Genomic DNA, 19,646 nt, shown 5'->3' with positions numbered 1-19,646 from the left:
TCTCAATGTAAAAAAATATAGATGGAAGAGAAAAAGCCGAAGTCATGTTCTCAAAACAGGTAATTTACAAATACAAGAGAGATTGATACTATCTTATTACAGTCTGTGTCACCAGTTGACATCTTTAAATGATGCAGAGGATGGTATGGATTATCACTAGCAAGTAAAAAATTAAAAACAGTGACATTATATATTAAAGCAAATGTCAAAGAATAGGCTATGTGCCGTCACGGGACTGGGAACAGGGGGGCCTCTCCCGCTTACAAATACCCCATGTGTTTGCTTCCGGGGAAAATATACCTGCAGCTTCTCAACAGCTTTGTAGCAACAGACAAGCATCCTACAACGCACAGAGCTGCACATGTAGCACTGCAGCCATCGACTCCCCAGCAGAACATGAAATGTCTGTGTGAGACAAGAAAACCGATTCATCGATAAGAGACATCAGAAACTGAGGGTGTGGAACATGGTAAATAAAATATATATATATTCTTGATGTCTCCATTCTTTTGTCTGCCGCACAGGCTACAGCTGTGCAATTTTTTTTTTTATCTTTACAAAGCAGATTACAAATTCTCTACTTAATACTTCTTAATAGTCTTTGATTTGCAGGGCCTGAATTATACATTTTTTCTGCCTAGATAATACTATGTAGAAGCATGATGGCACATTTTATTATTATTTTTAAAAGCACACCTCTACACTTTCTACTTTCATCCTGTTACATCTATTTTTCACTAAAGTAGTAAATAAAGTCAATCTTTGTATTCTATTGGAATCTCTTTATGCCACTTAGCAGTACCATATATCAACACAATAGTGTATACTGTATCATCATATAAGAAAAATTTGCATTTAAGAAGATTCATCTAAGGATCTTAACTCTCCTTTAACAATTTGGTCTCATTTACCTTTACACAGAAGCACTGTTCGTCCGATTGATGAAAAAATTACATCACAGGAATAAAAAAGATTAACTCAAATGACTCCCCACAGTAAGTCTACAACAGAGGCAAAAAATTAAACCAATTATGTGAGCTAGGAATCAAGAAATCTGTTCAAGTCCTGCCTTTGCTCTGTGACGAGGAAATTCGCTTCCTTATTCTGTGCCTTTGTTGACATCTGTGGAATGAGAATATTTCTTCTCTCTCAACCTTTGGCTGTCTTATCTATTTAGGGAACAAATTCTCAAGCCAGAATAATTTCATACAATGCATCTGTACAGCGCTGAGAATAAGGCAATTGTTGTCTTTGTTGCATTGTTGTCGCTGCAGAACAGCGGTGGTTTGCAGAAAACACAAGCAGGGAAAAGCAACCCTTGCTTAGCTTAATTTAATTATTAGGAACTCTTTAGCGTAAGTGAATAAATTATTGCTTTATTTTTACTTGATGCTACCTTGCTCTGTTTTTACCAAAAGGGAATATAGGGGGTTTCTGTAAGTGGGGAATTGATTAAAACAAACGACTACATGCTACGCTGGTGCAAGAGTTGTTTAGTGCCAGCTGACGGTGAAGCTAGCTGCAAGCTTAAACTACAATTATTGTATATAGCCAACAAGAATCAGGTACTCCGCTTCATTAACCTCATACAAATTCAGAAATGCCTACAAAATGAATACATACATTGAATTTAAGAAGTACGATGGTCTTGTTTAACAGGACAGCTCTGCAGAGCTTTCTCCCAGGTGGAGCTCCCCAGCACCCGCCGGCTCTGGTGTGCCAGGTCACACTGACAGGGTAAGCTGGTAAGCACGGGCAGATTCAAAGCTGAAACGAGTTTGTCTGTTAATGGTGGTGTGGGCCACGGAGGAAAATAAAAGCCTGCCTAAGAATTTAAAAGTTTTAAATTAATAGGAATCCCTGCCTCGGTTACAAAGAATACTAGTTTGCTGTAAAAGGAGCAATGCCAGGTGAATGAATGATCAGAGACAAATTTAGCAGCGCAACAACCGCAAGTACAATCAGTACTAGCTTATCTTTCCTGCCCGAAGATGGAACCGGTTAAAACCACACCATTCCTGGCAGATGCTTGTCTAACCTGTGCTTGAGAAATTCCACAGATGGAGACGCTGCACCTTCCCCAGGCAATCTATTCCTGGGCTTAACCATCCTTACACTTAGAAAGTTTTTCCTAATGTCTACACTAATCTCTGCTGCAATTTAAGCTCATTATGCCTCCTCCCAGTCCCAGTGGACATGGAGAACAGTTTATTCCCTTCCACTTTGCAGGTAATCACAGGAGACTCTGAAGACCTATTACATCCCGTGTTGCTATCATGCGTTAGCACATTCATATCTTTTCATGCTATAGAAAAAAGTGCCACACATATAGCCTTAAGGAAATAAGACATATTTCACAGGAAGTACCTTTAGCATATTAGTTGTAAGAGTATCTGGCAAGTCCTGTATTTGACTTTTCATTTCTAAATTCTACATATCTAAATGTATTATAAAGTATCACTTAAATACTATTTTGAACAAAGAAGCCTGACACATTTCAAAGTAAATGCCACTTTGCTGGAGGACTAGATGTTATATCAGTTGCATATTGACTAAAAAATTCCTAGTGTTGTGGTTATGATTATACTAAACAACATAAGAGCAGCTAATGGTGTAATCACTAGAACAGATGTCTGCTAGTCAAAAGAAATAGGTTCTGCTCCAGACCACTAATACCAATCACTGATGGTGGACATGTCGTTTAGGTCCACATTTGCAAGAGCATCCAATAGTAGAAACACCCAGCTTTTGGGCATCTATCTTAACAGGTGCACCAGCTGAATTACTGTTGAACTGAGTGACTACGTGACTCCAGAACAGCTACAGAAAATCCTTAGTTTTCAAGGCAGTAAAAACTACTGGACACTTACAAAAGTGTGAGACAGTTAAGGAAGATGGACCTAGCAACAGCTATACAGCTTTGGAAAGGTCATTCTCAACGGCTTCACTTAAGCCTGTATGTTTGGAGCTCAGAGTTCAGCTTTGAGCTCAGAGCAGGGACTGGTTTTGCTTGGGAAAATGCCCATCTAAAGGACACAATTTTTTTAATATATATTTATTATAATTGCAGCGGCAGCACAAAACATCATGTCCGAGATGTGGCAGAGCTCCAGACCTGTATGTAGTAACCATACACTGATTATCTTGAAGTACTGGCCAACAGAAAAAAGTACACTTACCAGCATGCTTTTGTAACATTCAGGGCACAGATGCCACTTGGCTTCTAATACCACAGTGTTATGAGGCTCTTGTGAGAGACAACCCGTGATATTTTTTCCTGCAAGCAGTCAACGGTGATTGATGACTCTATTAGAATGACGGCTATGACTCCATGTTTTCTGTATGGCCCTCAACACCGTGCAAAAAGCAATGACTTAAGGAGCTTTTTTAGATCTCAATTCCTCTCATCAAGAGTCAGTATATCCTCTTTGTTCAGCTGCTTGTTATATAGGTCAGAAAAGGCTTATTTCATGATTTCTCCAGCTTACGAACCTCTGCCTTGACCTGCATTTCTAGAAGAGAGCTAATAAAAGGAAGATTAATCTTGTAAAAGAAATATCCGTATTCCAACTGCACATATTCGTACCTAACATACAGACACAGCTGTAGCCTTGACCAACTAACATTTCTCTTCTCCGTTATGCCCGGTTGTCTCACACAGCTGTAGCCTTGACCAACTAACATTTCTCTTCTCCTCCGTTATGCCTGGTTGTCTCACTATTTTCTACAGACTCTTGTTTCAAGCATTTACATAAAACACCAACACACCACAAGGAATTTTCCTACCATTTTTAAGCCAAAATAGAGCTAGTAAGTCCAATCAGTTTCCTCCTACATATCTTGGGCTACCTTTGTCCACTGAAGCATGCAGATCTCAGTACATCAAGCATTTACAGTCTTTTTCCCCCAATACTTACCAATGAAAAGTTGCACAGGTGGCATCATTTCCACGTTATGTTATGTGTCTACTTTGTTAACCAAACTATTTGAAATTCCCCTAATTCTTTTTGTTTTCCCCTACTTTTTCTAGCTCTTATTTCACTTTGTTCCCCACAGTTCTACATCCCTGTACATCCCCACTCAATGCTCTCTCCATTTCACATGTTCCTTTCTCCACATCATCACTAAACCACCTTTTCATTAGTCCCAGCCTGTTTCTGCCTTCACACATCATTTATTTGGACCCATCCTCACTTCGGGTCTCTTTTCTCCGCAAGCAGGGTCACTGTTGTACTTCTAGGTAACAACAAAATAATTTCTTTTTTTGTCAGCTCAAGCTTGTATTTTGTAATATTATACTCTCTCAGCTGAGAGGAGATGGGAGAAGCAACAGGTACTGTGTATGTTTGCTCTGCAAATATGCATGTATTTAAATCTGCACACACATACACAGTGTGGTCTGGGACCCTGGAACGCTGACAGTGTTCTTAACACGAAGTCTGCTGTTGCAACCTACAGTCATCCCTCAGACCAGGGATTTTGCTTACTATTTCTTTGCTAGTCATTCTTGCAGAAACCTTTGGTTCCCATGTTTAGACCCCAGACCCTATGTATCAACTCATTCCTCAAGAAAATCTGCACACACATACACAGTGTGGTCTGGGACCCTGGAACGCTGACAGTGTTCTTAACACGAAGTCTGCTGTTGCAACCTACAGTCATCCCTCAGACCAGGGATTTTGCTTACTATTTCTTTGCTAGTCATTCTTGCAGAAACCTTTGGTTCCCATGTTTAGACCCCAGACCCTATGTATCAACTCATTCCTCAAGACAAACAAACAAACAAAAAAACCCCAACCCAAACACCAAGGGGTCATCACTTCCTAAGCTGACATCAAAAATTCAGCCTTTGCCCAATATCACAGAGCCATGTACCGTCAATGCAAAAAAACCAATTAAAATGGGAGGAAATAGGGATGGTGTACATCTGTCAGAACAGAGGCTGGATGCTACTGTAATGACGGTATTATTCATATTTAATTCAGCAAGATTGTTAATTTTTTCAAACCTATCAAAACCAGTTTATATTATCAAAGAATCCATATCTAGCTGATGACAAATAATAAAGTATTTCACATACAACTCGTTTACTATCTGTATCTGGTAACAACTCAAGTTCGTTAGCTTTCTGCACACAGAGCCCAGCTTCCTCTCCATCACCACCTTCTTTGGAACAATCAGTTACTATTTCTGTTGTCAGCAAGTTTGTTTTCTTAAAGGTAATAACTACGCCCACTGGCTACGCAGGCACCAATAACTCAGAACAGAAGAAGTTGGAAGTATGAATCCAATCACCGCTTCAAAATACCCACACCTTAATCATCTTTGATAAGCCTCATAGGAGTTTTGTTCTGTCCCTCCTTACCATTCACTACAAAGTGAATACTTAAGTATTAAGTACTTCCCAAACACCTGATACAAGCTACTATTAGGAGAGCAGTCTGACAGTCTGTTCTGCAAACAAGAGTTGGATGAGATTACTTTTATTGGTGGTACTAATCAGAAAGCATTTACCTTTACTTCCACAAACCAGTCAGGAATGTGCAACATTGAATATATTCTTTTTAGCAGAAGATGGATTTGCAGGTTTAGTCTCTTGATCAGATCTACATTCCTGTTTAGAACACACACACAGTGTCTAAGTTGTTTTTCTAATACTACTTTCCCAAGAAATTTTTAATTTGTTCAAGCATCTTCTCACACCCACCCCTCACTCCAAAATCCTCAAGAGGCTGATACAAAATTTGATTACAGATTAGACTTCTTACCAACTGGCAATAAGGCAAGCAAGACATTCAAAGAAACAGCATATTTTCATGGGGTTTTGTGGCCAGAATGACATTTCCACTCTGGGGAAACTCCTCTTTTCTACCTTTCCACTTGTGTTACTCCACAAACCCTGGGCTACCAGGTCAAATCTGCAGACTTGAAACAGACCACTCAGCTGTAGGCTGAAACTCTACATTTGCTCCCCTCTACCCTCAATTCTTCCCAAGCATCATTAATTTTAGGCTTTTATGCAGCACGTGAAAAAAAACAAAGTACCATGTGTTCAAGTTCTTTCCTCCAGAAACAGTTAACAGTTCTCCAGTAACAATCAAGTCATTGAGATAAACAAGCCCACCTAATACAACTTTAGGCTTTCATAGCCCTGTGAAAACATTGCCTGGAGAGCCAACATCCCCGGGCCATGAAGAAATTCCCAGTTCATCTCATTGGAAAAAGACAAAAGGCTCAGAAATTTGCCATCAGGAAGATCTAGAACTCAAGAATTCTTGCAACTTAAAGGTTTGGTCTTAATGTTTGTTTCACAAACAGTAAAGGTTGTTACACAAAGTAGTTGTTTTCAAAAAAACTACAGATATTTATTGAACAATTATGATACTACCGCAAGTTTTCATAATTAGATACTACAAAATGTGGTAAGTTTTTATAAAGGTATACGCAAAGTTGCCTACAGGACTGAACTAATTTAGCTACAAACAGCAGATAAAGAAAACATTTTCACTAACATAAGCAGAAAAGTAATGACAGATTAAAACATACTACAATATACAAACAAATATTCCTTAGTAAGAAACAACACCAGTACAAAGATTGTTCTTCCCACTTCTATTGTTTTAGTTTAGTCTTGTTAGGAGCAGGTGGGCACCTCTTGTAGAGAAGAAGTATCACCAGAAGTCTAAGTAGACCTGAAATAAATAAATTGTATTTCAGCAATTTTTAGAGTAATCATAAGCAGGCAAAACATTCAACTTCCTATAAAAGCAGAAATGTGTAGAAAGACCGCTTTCACTTGTATCAAGATACAATATATAATAATTTAGTGATCAAAAAGCTGATCTTGCCAAGTTTTCTTTATGTAATATGGCACCATCTTGATGCATTTAAGAATGCATCGTGCAGAAATGCTAAGTGATTCAAATTAATATGCAAAGAGATCACTATGAAACAACTATTAGTCTTCTGTCCTAAGTAACTTATTTTTAGAATAAACCAGAGATGACTCACGCTACTGTAACGTTAGAATATATGCATCATTCTTAGTGCCCTAAGGTTGGCACAAGCAACTTGTAAATGTCAGAAAAGCATATAAACCTTGTTAATGTTTTCAGAAATTCATTTAAAGATAGAAACAGGTCCAGAAAGATGCCTGTCTAAATGCATTGCAATTACGTTACAATTATTTTCCAAATACACAGATATGCTCTGTCTTTTCTCAGCTCATTACTGACTCAAACAATTTGCCCTTCTGGGATCAATTGTTTGCTAATAAATAATTGTTTACAGTCACAAAATGATATTAAGGAGTATTCTTATTAGTTTTCCTTCTACAGCCTAATAAGATTCAAAACTAGCTGATTCCCAAGAGTCTAACCTTAACCTTGCTGTGTTTAACAGCCCAGGAAATGATGAACCATCTGTTTCAGAAAATAATGGAGGGCCAAGAGGAAATATTGTTTAATTGTAGATTAACCTCCTCATACGGCAGAATGAAGCATCTACAGAATTAGCAACCATAACTAGCAATGAACAAAAATAACTGAAAGCAGCTCTTACTATTACAAGACCAAGAGCAGCAAATATTCTTCTATCTAAACTGTTTTTTTTAAACCCTCCCAAATGTATGTAACAAGTAAAACCTGATTTTAAAAATAGATTTCAATTATCATCTTTGGGGTTTCCTTGGGTGGTTTTTTTTTTTTTTTTGCTTGAGGAAGCCCAGAAATAAATACTGAAATAGTTCTGGTTTTATTTTTCCCTGAGCATCAAAATTATTTTAAAACAAACAACTCCAAGTGAAAGATGGTGTATTTATTCTTCTGCAACTTCCACTTCACCATCTCCACAGTGATAAAATGGCTGCTCCGAAGCAATATACAAGTCACTTAAGGAAGGGGGGGAGGTCTCAAGGTTTTAAACTCAGGAACTTTGATTACTTATGTGTGTCTATTTACATAGCCACTTAGATACTAAATAATGAAGAAAACCAGATGAAGTGTAAGACACTTCGAGTAGTAGAAGAAAAAAAAAAAAAAAACAGCTGACAAACCACAGGAATTTGGAAATAAAAACAACTGCTCCTGTGCTAGCATAATGAAGAGTAGTGCAATTCTGCACTGTGATGGCAATTTTTCTATGTAACATTCATGCCAAAGCGAGCTTAACAGAAATCTTTCACCTTCATCAATCAGTTTGCCCCATTTTGACAGCAACAATGATAGAAAAGTGTGTTATCAGAGGGCTGCAGCAAACTCCAATACACGGGAACTGAGAAAGCTTTTCCTTGATTTTACACAACCTTCCTAGAACAGTATCTAGATTCACTTCGAACTGTGACAGCTAGGTGCATACTCAGTGTGTAAAGATTTCATTAATTCTAAGTTTTAAATATCCAAACACAGTAGCATTTACACAAATAAATTATTCTTGAATTCTTCCCTGAATTCTTGAAGCAATGAGCTAGCAATAACTCCACAGCTTCATATAATAGTACCTATTCAAAAAGGATAAGAGTTTGACATTCTTCTCCTACTAAACAACTAGGCACAATTTTATCCATCAGATGTCTTTCAACCTACGGATATTGAAAGCTTGGGCGAACAAGATAAAATCAAAACCAACCCTACTGTCAAGCTGCACTATCTACTGGCATCAATAATGCTATTCATGAATTTAGGAAAATTAATAAATCTTGGGATGAATGCTCAGAAAGGCTCAAATACAGGTGAAGCATACTCACTTAGGTTTTGTTTCTGCATCTGTCACTTGGCGAATATAGATACCATCTTCGGGATGTTCGATGTCATCCATTTCATACATATATGAAGAAGCTATTGCAAGGGTAGTTCCATCATTGCTGAAGGCAAGTGATGCTATGCTTGTGGGATACCGATGGAACTGACACAGCCGCTTTTTATTAAATGGATCCCAAATATTCACAAATCCATCAGAACCTCCTGAAAATTAATTTTTAAAAACCATTTGTCAGTTATAATTGGGAGAGTGGTAAGACTGAAAAGATACAGCAAAGGAAAAAAGAGAAAGATACCTGGAATTACTTTGTCAGTAAAAACAGGAGTTATACAGAGCTGCGTAATTCAGTAAAGAGCACAGCAAGTATTTCCCAAAATCCCCGTTAAAGCAATTAACTCTCACTGCATCAAATAATTTAGAAACTCTGCTCATTGCAAGAAATATGACTTACATGCTTAAAAAGTAAGGCCATATGAAGTAAATGCTAACCTGTTTAAATCAAAACTAAGGAATTGATGCAAGTGTTACAAAAAATCAAGTATCTACTCTACCTGTAGCAAACGTGTTGTGGACATTATGGAAAGAAATAGCATTAACTGGATAAATCTGCTCAATGTTGTTTTCCTTCAAACGGTGACATTTGAATGCGTATTTCTTCTTCTGGATTTCTGGACTTGGATCCAAATACTCCACCGCAACACGACCTTCAATAGAGCTTAAAACATAACCCTACCAAAAAAATTTGGAGATATGCATTTTAAAAGTTTACAACTGGAGAAGAGATTGCAATACAATTTATCTTATACCCCTCTAAATTCAAATAAATGAAATGTAAACAGTCTTAAATTGTGTACAGCCAGAAATTGTTACCACAGATCCATGGCATCATCAATAAAATCTGCTTCTAAGAAAGAAGTAATACAGAAAAAAAGCTTTCTGAGAGATTCTCATTGTACCATAGTTTTAAGCTGACAGTGAGGCTTTTAATTACCCCTGCAGATCGAAACACAAGTTGATTTGGGGAAAAAAAAATGTTAAGAGTTAAGAACCCCTTGTATTTGCCCACCTATCCCCTGGGGCCTAAATATCTCAAATATTAGAGATACTCACGAGACTATTTAGTTTCAGAATTACATTAAAATTAGTTCAGAGCTTTATACTAGCAACTAAACACTCAAGTTGAAATAGTATTTTTAGTGAAACTTGATTATAAGTGGTGTCCACTTATCCAGTTAATTACAGTCCTGACTTAGAGCAACCTGAGATGCCTTTATTATAACTTCTGAGTTAAGCCCATAACAGATCTTTTCAGAAGTAGGATTGTAATGGTATCTAGCTATAGCAAGGTTTTTTAAAACCCATAATACAATACAATCTGGAAGATCAGCTTGTTTTGCTATAACTAGAACTGAAAATGGACAAAGCGTTTATGCCAGTTCAAGAACAAGTAACTAGGTCTCCCAATTCCTGTACTATCACTACGTACACGGGAAAATTCCCTTCCAAATTTGTTTGTCAGAAAAAGCTAAATCTTCTTGCTTTACTTCAGAAAGAGAAATACCACAGATACACTATGTATCAGGTACAATTCCACCTTGATAATGGATCATGGGTTCTTGAGTGCATGACAGACTCAGTTAAAAAAAAAAAGAAAAATATATAAACGACATTCATATATTTTTAATCCTGCCCCTGTTCACAGCATGTTGAAGAACCTAGGGCTACAATGCATAAAGGCTGCTGAGCAACTGCCAATTCTGTCTTCCTCTCTTCTACTGCAACTTTGTGGGGGGGAGGGCAGAAGGGGTGTTTTGTTTTTTAATTACATGTCAGCATTGTGCTGCATTAAACAGGTTATTTTACAAAAAGGACACAAAACAGAGGAAAAAAATGAAAACATAATATGCTGGTAAATCAGTGACAAACATTCCTAAGCTACACTATTCAAAAGAGTTAACCTGGAACAAGGGGCCTCAACACCATTTTTTTTTTCCCCCTCCCAGAGTTTGATTACGAAACTTTGAAGACCAGAAATTTTTTAAAATGAGAGAAAGATGCAGAAAACTTGAAAAATAAACCACCATTTTTCCTAAAGAATATTCAGCAGAAATATAATTACTGACATGGTTCCCATACCTGTTTATTCGGAAATGCTCTGATACAGCGGGTCTGGTATTTCAGACTTGATTCTCTTCGCTGCTGAACATAACCCATGTTCCGCAAATCCCACACCAGCACTCTCCGACCTGCCGTCCCCACAATTAGTCTATCTCCAGACACAGAAAGCGTGTAGACCTTTAAAAATAAAAAATTTACAATATTTAACACTTATCAGCCTGGATATCCATTGTTCTTTGTACAAAATAGAATGTCAGCAATATGCAATAACAAAACAGGTAACATCTACAATAAAGATAATACATGTAGGTTTCCCCTTTGCTTCAATTTATAACTCAAATTTGGGATAAACAGCAGTAGTGTGCAGCTGGTTAGTGATAAGACACTGATGTAGCATTTCAAAAGCTCACCCTTAATTCTGTACCCTAGCACACAGCTGAAAAATCAAGCCCAACGCAGCCCCATACTACATAGAACAAATTTAGGAAAAAAATATTAATATGCATTTGCACTTGTGCAAATTCAAAGTTTCAAGCACGTTTGTTCAATTACCAGTCTCTAGATCTCAGTGATATCTAAATAATCTTCCACACATGAGATTTCTTCCTTTTGCTGGTATTACCCATTTTAAATGCTACACGTGTACAGAAGTATTTATGTACAATTCAAAAGGGAAATCAGTATTATTCAAGTTTTCCTCAAAAATTATTTCAAGCATTAAGTTTACTGGATATTTCAAGGCAAGAGGAAAATAGATACACAGTAACTGGGGTGGGGGGGTGGGGAAGGGCATGGATATTGGAATTCATCTGCACAGCTTGCATTCCCCACTACCAATTCATGATCCTGCAGTTTAGTCCTACAGTACCACGTCACACATTTTCTTCTCGGTTTTCCTCCATCTGGTAATCATGTGTTTTTCTTTTTAAACAGAATACTTCAAGTTGAGCGTCATGTTAATAAAGGAAAATAAATTGCCAAGAAAACATTAAAAAAACAGTACATTGTTTACTTCAATAAAACTAAGTGAAATTGAGGGAAGCAATATGCTTGACATCATTAAAAAAGACTATGGCTTGGAATTTCAACTCTACTCCAAAGATTGGCTCAGAGATTCAATTTTTGTTTATCAAATTTCTCATTAAATATTCAGCATATAAATTGCTCTGTTTCCAAATATTACTTGGGATGCAGTTAATCTGGAAATATGTTTAAAAAAGAAAAAGAAAAAAGGTTCAGTCAAAAACTCTGTGCTATCAAAATGAATTACAAATTGTTGACACACAAGCAAGAAGGAATCCAGCTACCTATAGCTGTCAGGTCACTGAGCTGCTAACAAGAGCAAACTGTAAGAATGAGCTTTTTCAAAAGTGATCTAATGCAGCTAAAAACGTAAGAAACAGATATTGTATATACCTCAGATCAAGAATCAAAAGTAAGAAATCTGGTACCCTGCCAGAATGATTCAATTTCTTTTGGCATGTGCTTGTACAATTTCACTCAAGCACCTAGTTTCACTTTCTGGTTCTCTGATAAAGCCCAGTAAAGATACTTGGTTCTGGTAAGACTGCACTGAAATATCAGACAAAACTTTTCACTTGCTATAAACATTTCTGGAGAAATTATGTTTTCAAAAAGTTAATTTTTAATAAAAAAACGTAAGCCAACAGGTGTGTATATGTATATAAAACTTCCTTTAACCAATCCACATTCACTCAGCATGCTTTCCTGTGATTATTGAACTTCCCTCTTAAGAGTGAGGTCTTAAGATGGGAAATGTCTTAAATGCTCACATAGGAGTTGCCTAAAATTTCCGATGATCCCAATTGCCAAATACCACTTACGTACAAGAAGGGAAAGAAAGCTTTGAGCCAACAGTAAGTTACACACTTTAACAAGACAGGTTTTCAAATCTGCCTTCGTTATCGATGTAAAAATTGATCAAAAAATATTAATAAACTTTTTATATAAAGTGTTTGTATACATGTGTGGAAACAAAGGCATAAAAAACATTAAATATCTTAAATCTCCTTTACAAACTGATGTCACACCTGTATAGTAAGTATTTTTTCTACACCACACAATCATAAATCAACTGAAATCATTGTCATGCAGTTGAGTAGGTGTACACATTTATCAAAGGCAGTATTAAAAAAATGACATAATGAACCTTGCTGAACCAATAAGCAGCTTGATTCACTGTGGCTGTGGCTGTCCATTATATGATATTCTGTCAGCAATTTATCACAGCTCTTTACATGCTACACACAACTATAAATCAAAACTAGAAATAATGCAATTACTTTATTCTGAACAAAGGTCTTGCCAGATGTAGATTCAGCTATGTTGTAACAAAAGTAATAGCTATTTAGATGCAATAGGGAACGTAATGATGGCTCATAATTATGACTTGACAATACGATGTGACAGAGCTAAAATGCAATTTAAAAAAGGTATAGGCAAAAAAAATATTCAGATGTAAAATTATCCATCAATCCAGCCTGTGTTTAGGAGTCTATGAAAAAAACAGAAATTACTGTTCTATAATCCTTTCAGTGACACCATTGTAAGTAGTATAAAGATTAACACACCATATAACCATTAGAAAAAGCTTAAGAAATTACATTTTACCTTATTTCTCTTGGTCTCTCATTAGCACAGATGATTTAGTATTAGGAGACTGTCTGAATTTACTAGGCATTAGTACAACAACAGGTAAATTACAATACAAGCAATTCTGTTCAACCTTTTAATACAAGTGAAAAAAACAAAATATTATTTCAGGCAATATAATTGGTCTATTATATCTCTATGCACATTTCAAAACAATCAGACCTTATGACTGCCAAGATCTGATATATCTAAAAGTCTTAACGTTTAAGGAAATCAATAGTGCATATTACAATTAAGCCAAGGATTATTAATGATTACATCAATTTTGCACGCTGTTTTTGTTACGTTTTCCTTCCTCCAGTTTGTTTTAAATTAAAAGAATTTGGTCCATCAGGAGTGCTAAGAATTAAGTCGTGCTCTCCTACTGATGAAAGCTCAAATTCTTACCCTAAAAATCACAATATATTCTGAATAGAAAAGTTTTAAACCACAACATTTTCACCATTTAAAAACCATTAAACACAACTTTTCAAGTTCAATTCAGTTTAAGACAGTGTCCTGTATGGTGATGTTTAACCAGTCGCTGGATGTATTATTTAACATATCACCTGGAGTACCGCACCCAGTACATACCTTTTCAGGTTGAGAGAAGGTTCCTGCATTACAAGGAGTTCTGGGATCCCACAGCTTAACTGTTTGATCCCAGCTTCCAGTCACCATGACATTTACTTCTGGGCAATACTCAACACACCTGATAGGAGCATCATGAGCACCAACAAGGTTTTCTGTAAGATAATACAATTTATTGTAACTTTATTGGCTCTAGAAATAGTCAGAACGTGTTGAAAAAAAGAATAAAAAAAGGACGCGCTACTGCAGTATGAACACACTATTTTCTGACATTCCCACGGGTGTATTGATATGCTAGGAGTCCCTTTACAGATAGATCAGTCTTCAGAAGCATAGCTTTTGCAAAGATCAGAAATGCTAAATTTAAACTTATGTCTCCTGAGATTATGAAAGGAAGTTAAGAATTTTAGGCAGCCACAGAGAAGATCTTCAGCCAAGAAGAGAGATCTTCACAGGTATAAAGAAATGTTCAGTATCAAATGGTATCACCACATGTGACACGGACACTAATACAGAAAGCGACTTAAGCTTGTATATATTAACGTTATGACAAAAGAAAGAAGAGGAATTAATATTACATATTAATAAAAATATTAACTTAAATATAAACACTTCTAGAAAGTCATCTACAACAGAATTATTTGACCTTTTTCAAAATATTGCTGCACACACAAGTTTGTTGAGCCCTGGCTATTGGCTGGTTCTGGTGACATTTGTCTCAGGCTGAGATTCACTTTTCTCTTTAAAACACATACAAACACACAAAAAAGTTAGACAAACTAGCTTCATATTTTGCACCAATGAAGCACTGGAATGGTGTTACTTTCAAGCAATGTTTTGTCAGAAAAAAATGTAGTATAAGGCCATGATGTTTGACAAAGCAAAAGCTTTATATACATTCTGCCATACATGTGAAAGACCATTCTAAATACGTCTAAACCACAAACCTTTGGAAAATAACTTGCTCAGTTTTAGTTCAGCTTAGCTAATTCCCCCTAATTGAGACACAGCAGCCTATGGCAGAGCAGGATTATCATCAGAAATCCAATTCCAGGTGTCCTACAACGAAGATCTACCAAACTTTCTGGCAAACTGCCAAACGCTTCCATGCTTTTAGGTAGCACTTATTGGGCCACTAGTTATTCTGCTAGATAAAGGCACATACGATGTTAACCTTAAATCTACAGTGTGACAAGTATATAGCTATTTCCTTTCCTTTCATTTTCATCTTAAAATAAGTAAAGAAATACACATGTAAAATACATCAATGAATATTCATCACAGGAAAAGTTTAAGCCCTCAGTTTGGCAGCAATGGATTCGACCCTTCTGTTAAAGGTGTTATAGCACAATCTTCAATTACACCGTAAGGAATACTGCCTTGTTCTGTGTCTCAGTGATGAGAAAGGGCTGCATAGCAAAGGAGACTGCTGAGCACTAACACTGACAACTTAAATCAATAGATGTTTATAATCAACATCTAAACAGCTACTACTTAAATATCCTCCATCTAAAAAACTTGAAACATATTCTGTTCGTGTAAGTATATAAATCTGAAGCTTAGGCCAGCTGTTGAGACCACTTACAGAATTCAACCTGCTTACCTTGGTCCGTGTTCAGATCATGCATTTTCAGCTGCTGATCTAATCCTCCACTCCAGGCATGGGTAGGATCCTATAAAATAAAAAATTTCACCTTATGACATGTATAGCAGCCAGGGAAACTTAACACATTTAATCTCTTAGGCTTGTAACACAGGACTTGCTTTCAAGAGTTTTGGGAAGACGGAAATTAAGACACAAGGGTTAAGATCCGGCCCAGATCTAAACAGGTGGATGACAGCAGCTTTGCAAAATGCTTAACTAAAGCACTTTGAGCTACACATTTTTTTTTAAATTTAGAAGTAAAACTAAAAAGAAAGAAAAGCAGTTAGAGGCTATATCAAATCATTTCTATTTCTGTAACAGCAAAACACATAATGCTTATTTTTAAATGACCGCCAACCTAAGCCAGTTCCACCTAATTGAAGCGTAACCCTTCTAAAACTAATTTGGAAACTAGAAACCATTTGAGAACCTGCATGTTGATCCACAGTACGGTATTAGCTATGTGACAAAGTGTTCAGTGAAAAAAGCACAAGCAGAATTAAAAATTTAAACTGATCCTTAAAACATTCAGTAACACATCAAGATCAAGTCACTGGAGGACATGCCAGAATACAACGCAAAAAAAGAAGATGCTAATTGAAACCCTTTATTTAAAAAAAAGGCAAAACAAAAGTGGCACCAATAAACTTAAACCACTCATATTTCAAAACCAGTGCATTAAAAATACAGAAATCAAGTCTCTGGGAAATGGCTCACTTTGAACAATGGCGTGTTTCCAAAACAACCCAGTATGAGGAGGTTAAAAAGAATAATTGGCTATGGGCATTTATTGTGAATAACAATTTCTGGCTATATACTACCAGTACAACTCTTTGTAAGAAACACACACACAATTTACTATACCATTGCAGAAACAGCACAAACCAGCCCAAATTACTTTTGCCTAGCACTTATACCACAAGTAAATTACTTGTGTACCTGCACCCTTCACAGGAAACACCTATATTTAAGACTAGAACAACATTCATTGAAAGAAGAATAAATGGCAGAATTAAGCTATTTTTTTTAAACCTAGAATTCTGGTAGGATTTCACTACCCCTTTAATTTCAGGGACTGACAATTTCTCGTGTACCTTGGGCACTGTATGTCTATAAAACAATAATTAAAAAAAAGCCACCTCACACACTTACATAAAAAGCACAGTCAAGGACAGCTCCTGAATGTTGATATTTGAGTCTCATGGTGTTGGCAGGAACATCATAGAGCCGGACAGTTGTGTCCCAGGATGAAACAAGCAGAAACTGAGATGTATTTGGACTAAACTTCACTGATGAAATACCATCATCTGGAGTTTGATTTAGTTTGAATTCGTTTGATCCCGTCATCTAAAGAAAAGACAATAACGCACAGATACAATTTTAGTAATAACAAGACCATAAGCCTAGCAAGGTAGTTCGCTAACTGATCCATCTTTAAAGGTAACTTAAAGCAGACCTGAAAAGTTTGCTAGCTTTTACACAGAAGTTCAGAACACCCAGATTTCTGACAAACTCTCTAAAATTCAAGATGCTAATCCCTGTCCAAAACCTCAATAAATTCCTCCCCCTACAGAGAGCTTTTAATTTTAAATATCAAATATAACATGGAATAAACAGTAAAAAGTTTATTTTTATTATTATCTATAAGTTTAGATATTGTTACTTACAAATGTATTTCCCCCCCATGCTACTGTGTATGTGGCTGTATTTTTAAAAGTAAATAGTTATAAGTTACTGTGCGCATCAAGAAATTACTTTTTTTAAAAAACACATACAGGCAGAAAGGAATCTGATTTGAAAACTCCAACAAAGAGTGTTGATTTGTTCCTGATTTGGTATGACTGTCATATACTTCCAAGAATTGCATTTGGATCATCTTTTAAATAGTTTTGGGCTCTCTGCAACTTTCCAATCCTTAGGCTTCCATAAGTGCTATAAAATATTTCCAGTGAAACAGCTTTAAGATTTTTTTTTTCCCCTCTTAAAGTCTACAGAAAGTCAGATAAGAAAGGAAAGTTATGCTTTGTGGGGTACTGAAATGTAGAGCAAACATGTAAATGTGATGTGACGAAAAAAAACCAACAATTCAATGACAAATCAATGACTCTGAAGGTAACTGCAGCACTCACTTCATAGGACTAGTTAGTTGTATATACAAAAATTCAAAGAAGGAGAGCAGAGGCTATGAACAGCAAATTTCAGCTGGGAAGACAGCACAGACCTTACAAACACTCTGAAAGAAGAAACTGTTCATTGTATGTACACCAACAAAACCACCAAAACTGTTTTTAAGGCTTCAGAAAGACTTAACAGCACATTTCCCTTGTGCTAAAAGGACAGAGAAGTAAATTAACTCACATTTTCTATAACACTGTCACTCCTGAATTTGTATGTGCAACTGTAGAGGTTAAGATTAGACCTCTGAGAAATAAATCAAGAGAGAATGAGCAGATGAACTAGGACAAGGTTCAAATTTAGTGTACAACTATTCTAGTTCAGCACTTGTCAGTAACTGAACAATCATCAAGTTGTATACTAATATAAGCACTACACATTCTTACACCAGAAAAATTTAAGTGGGAGCTTTCGTAGGTGTTCTGCAAGACATCCTTCCAAAAAAAAAACCCACTATGTAAACACAAAGTGCTCTTTCTGCTATTTAAACATGGTGATAAAAAAAACGTTAAGAATAGGAAATAAAAACTTCTTTCTTAACTCCTTTTTTCAGCTCTGCTTTGGGAATACTTGAGAAAAAAGACAGATATGCTTGAGAATTTGCCACACATATTTCTATATGAATACTACAGAGAATTCAGCAGCACCGTCATCACACTTGAAACAGTGAAATGTACCTCAGTGAGTATTTCAGATGGATGTACTAGGACACAAAATGTAAAGGAATTCAGAACAACTACGAGAATTAGACTGAGCGTGCTACTTGCCTTTTCAGAATTAGACTGAGCGTGCTACTTGCCTTTAGTGCTCATGGCAGAAAGCTCAAACAACAAACACGAGGATCTGAGGCGCCCAGTACAACGGTTACTAACCAGCCCAAAAGCAATCAACAAGCAGCACTCCAGGAAGCAAAGCTGCTTACATCAGAAACCTGGAAGGATTTCCCGAAGGCATTTTTAATCCACAAAAAAATTATAAAATATCAGAATTTAATTATATCCTGTTTTACACATTACCAAAAAAAAAAAAAGCACACAACGAGCTCTGCACACTTTCACAAATGCAACTGCTTCACAACCGGGATTGCCAAACAACATAATTGTCACACCCACCTCAAACAACAAAGTCCTGGTAAAATTTTCAAGCACCACAAGAAATAACTCATAAAGAAGATGTTATAGGGAAAATGCATCCTGCTGAAACTGCGATGCTGACTTAACTACAGGGTGCACCTTTGCAATTCCATCATTTCCGAAAGCTCTTTTTTACTGAACAGATAAGAAATCAGCGCTTTTATAGCTCCTCTTAACATAGCACGCTCTATCATTTAGCTAGCCGGTAAGCGTTTCGCGAACAAAGCAGGCCGCTTTGTTGAAAGCGTTAGGACGACCAGTCTGAACTTTCACTAAGAAGACATTAAGAGTACCGTTTTCATATTGCACGAGTTCCTCTCCCTGCTCCACGCAACGCCAAGGAAAAGCTTTCTTCCTGCAGCAGCAGCGGATTACGGAAGCACTGAGGCGCCAGAGGCACGGTCGCTCCCGCAGTCCGGTCCCGGAGAAGCACGTCAGGATGCGGAAGATGCTGCCGGCTGCGGCGGGAAGGGAAGAGAGTGAGAGAAGGGCCCTAGAACCGAGGGAGGGCCGAGGCTAGCGGCGGTGAGGCTCCGGCACCCGCGATCCCGCCGGGGAGCGGACGCGGAGCCGTG

General features: G+C 36.9%; 1 protein-coding gene across 2 annotated transcripts; it reads right to left on the bottom strand.

Moving 5' to 3' along the window:
• Window positions 1–6,342: 6,342 nt before the first annotated feature.
• BUB3 (BUB3, mitotic checkpoint protein) lies at window positions 6,343–19,525 on the bottom strand. 2 transcript variants are annotated; one of them, XM_009277941.1, is made up of 8 exons: window positions 19,365–19,525; window positions 16,916–17,110; window positions 15,722–15,791; window positions 14,122–14,273; window positions 10,894–11,052; window positions 9,309–9,486; window positions 8,744–8,960; window positions 6,343–6,692 (listed from the first exon to the last, which is right to left on the bottom strand). In XM_009277941.1, the coding sequence occupies exons 1-8, from the start codon at window positions 19,371–19,373 to the stop codon at window positions 6,683–6,685; spliced, it is 990 nt and encodes a 329-aa protein (XP_009276216.1). In that variant the 5' UTR covers window positions 19,374–19,525; the 3' UTR covers window positions 6,343–6,682. The 2 variants fall into 2 exon arrangements, with proteins under 2 accessions (XP_009276216.1, XP_009276217.1); XM_009277942.1 differs by lacking the exon at window positions 6,343–6,692 and having other exon boundaries at window positions 8,740–8,960.
• Window positions 19,526–19,646: the final 121 nt, after the last annotated feature.

Source organism: Aptenodytes forsteri, unplaced genomic scaffold (assembly GCF_000699145.1).
Source record: "Aptenodytes forsteri isolate BGI_AS27 unplaced genomic scaffold, ASM69914v1 Scaffold15, whole genome shotgun sequence".
Taxonomy (NCBI): domain Eukaryota; kingdom Metazoa; phylum Chordata; class Aves; order Sphenisciformes; family Spheniscidae; genus Aptenodytes; species Aptenodytes forsteri.
The sequence above is the reverse complement of the archived record's forward strand: the minus strand, read 5'-3'. Positions and strand labels throughout refer to the sequence as shown.

Coding starts and splice junctions, on each gene's coding strand:
- BUB3 (XM_009277941.1), bottom strand. Junction 15,792..16,915: donor TCCTTGACTGTGCTTTTTAT/GTAAGTGTGTGA, acceptor TTTATTTTATAG/GATCCTACCCATGCCTGGAG. Junction 11,053..14,121: donor CCTTCTCTCAACCTGAAAAG/GTATGTACTGGG, acceptor TTATTTTTAAAG/GTCTACACGCTTTCTGTGTC.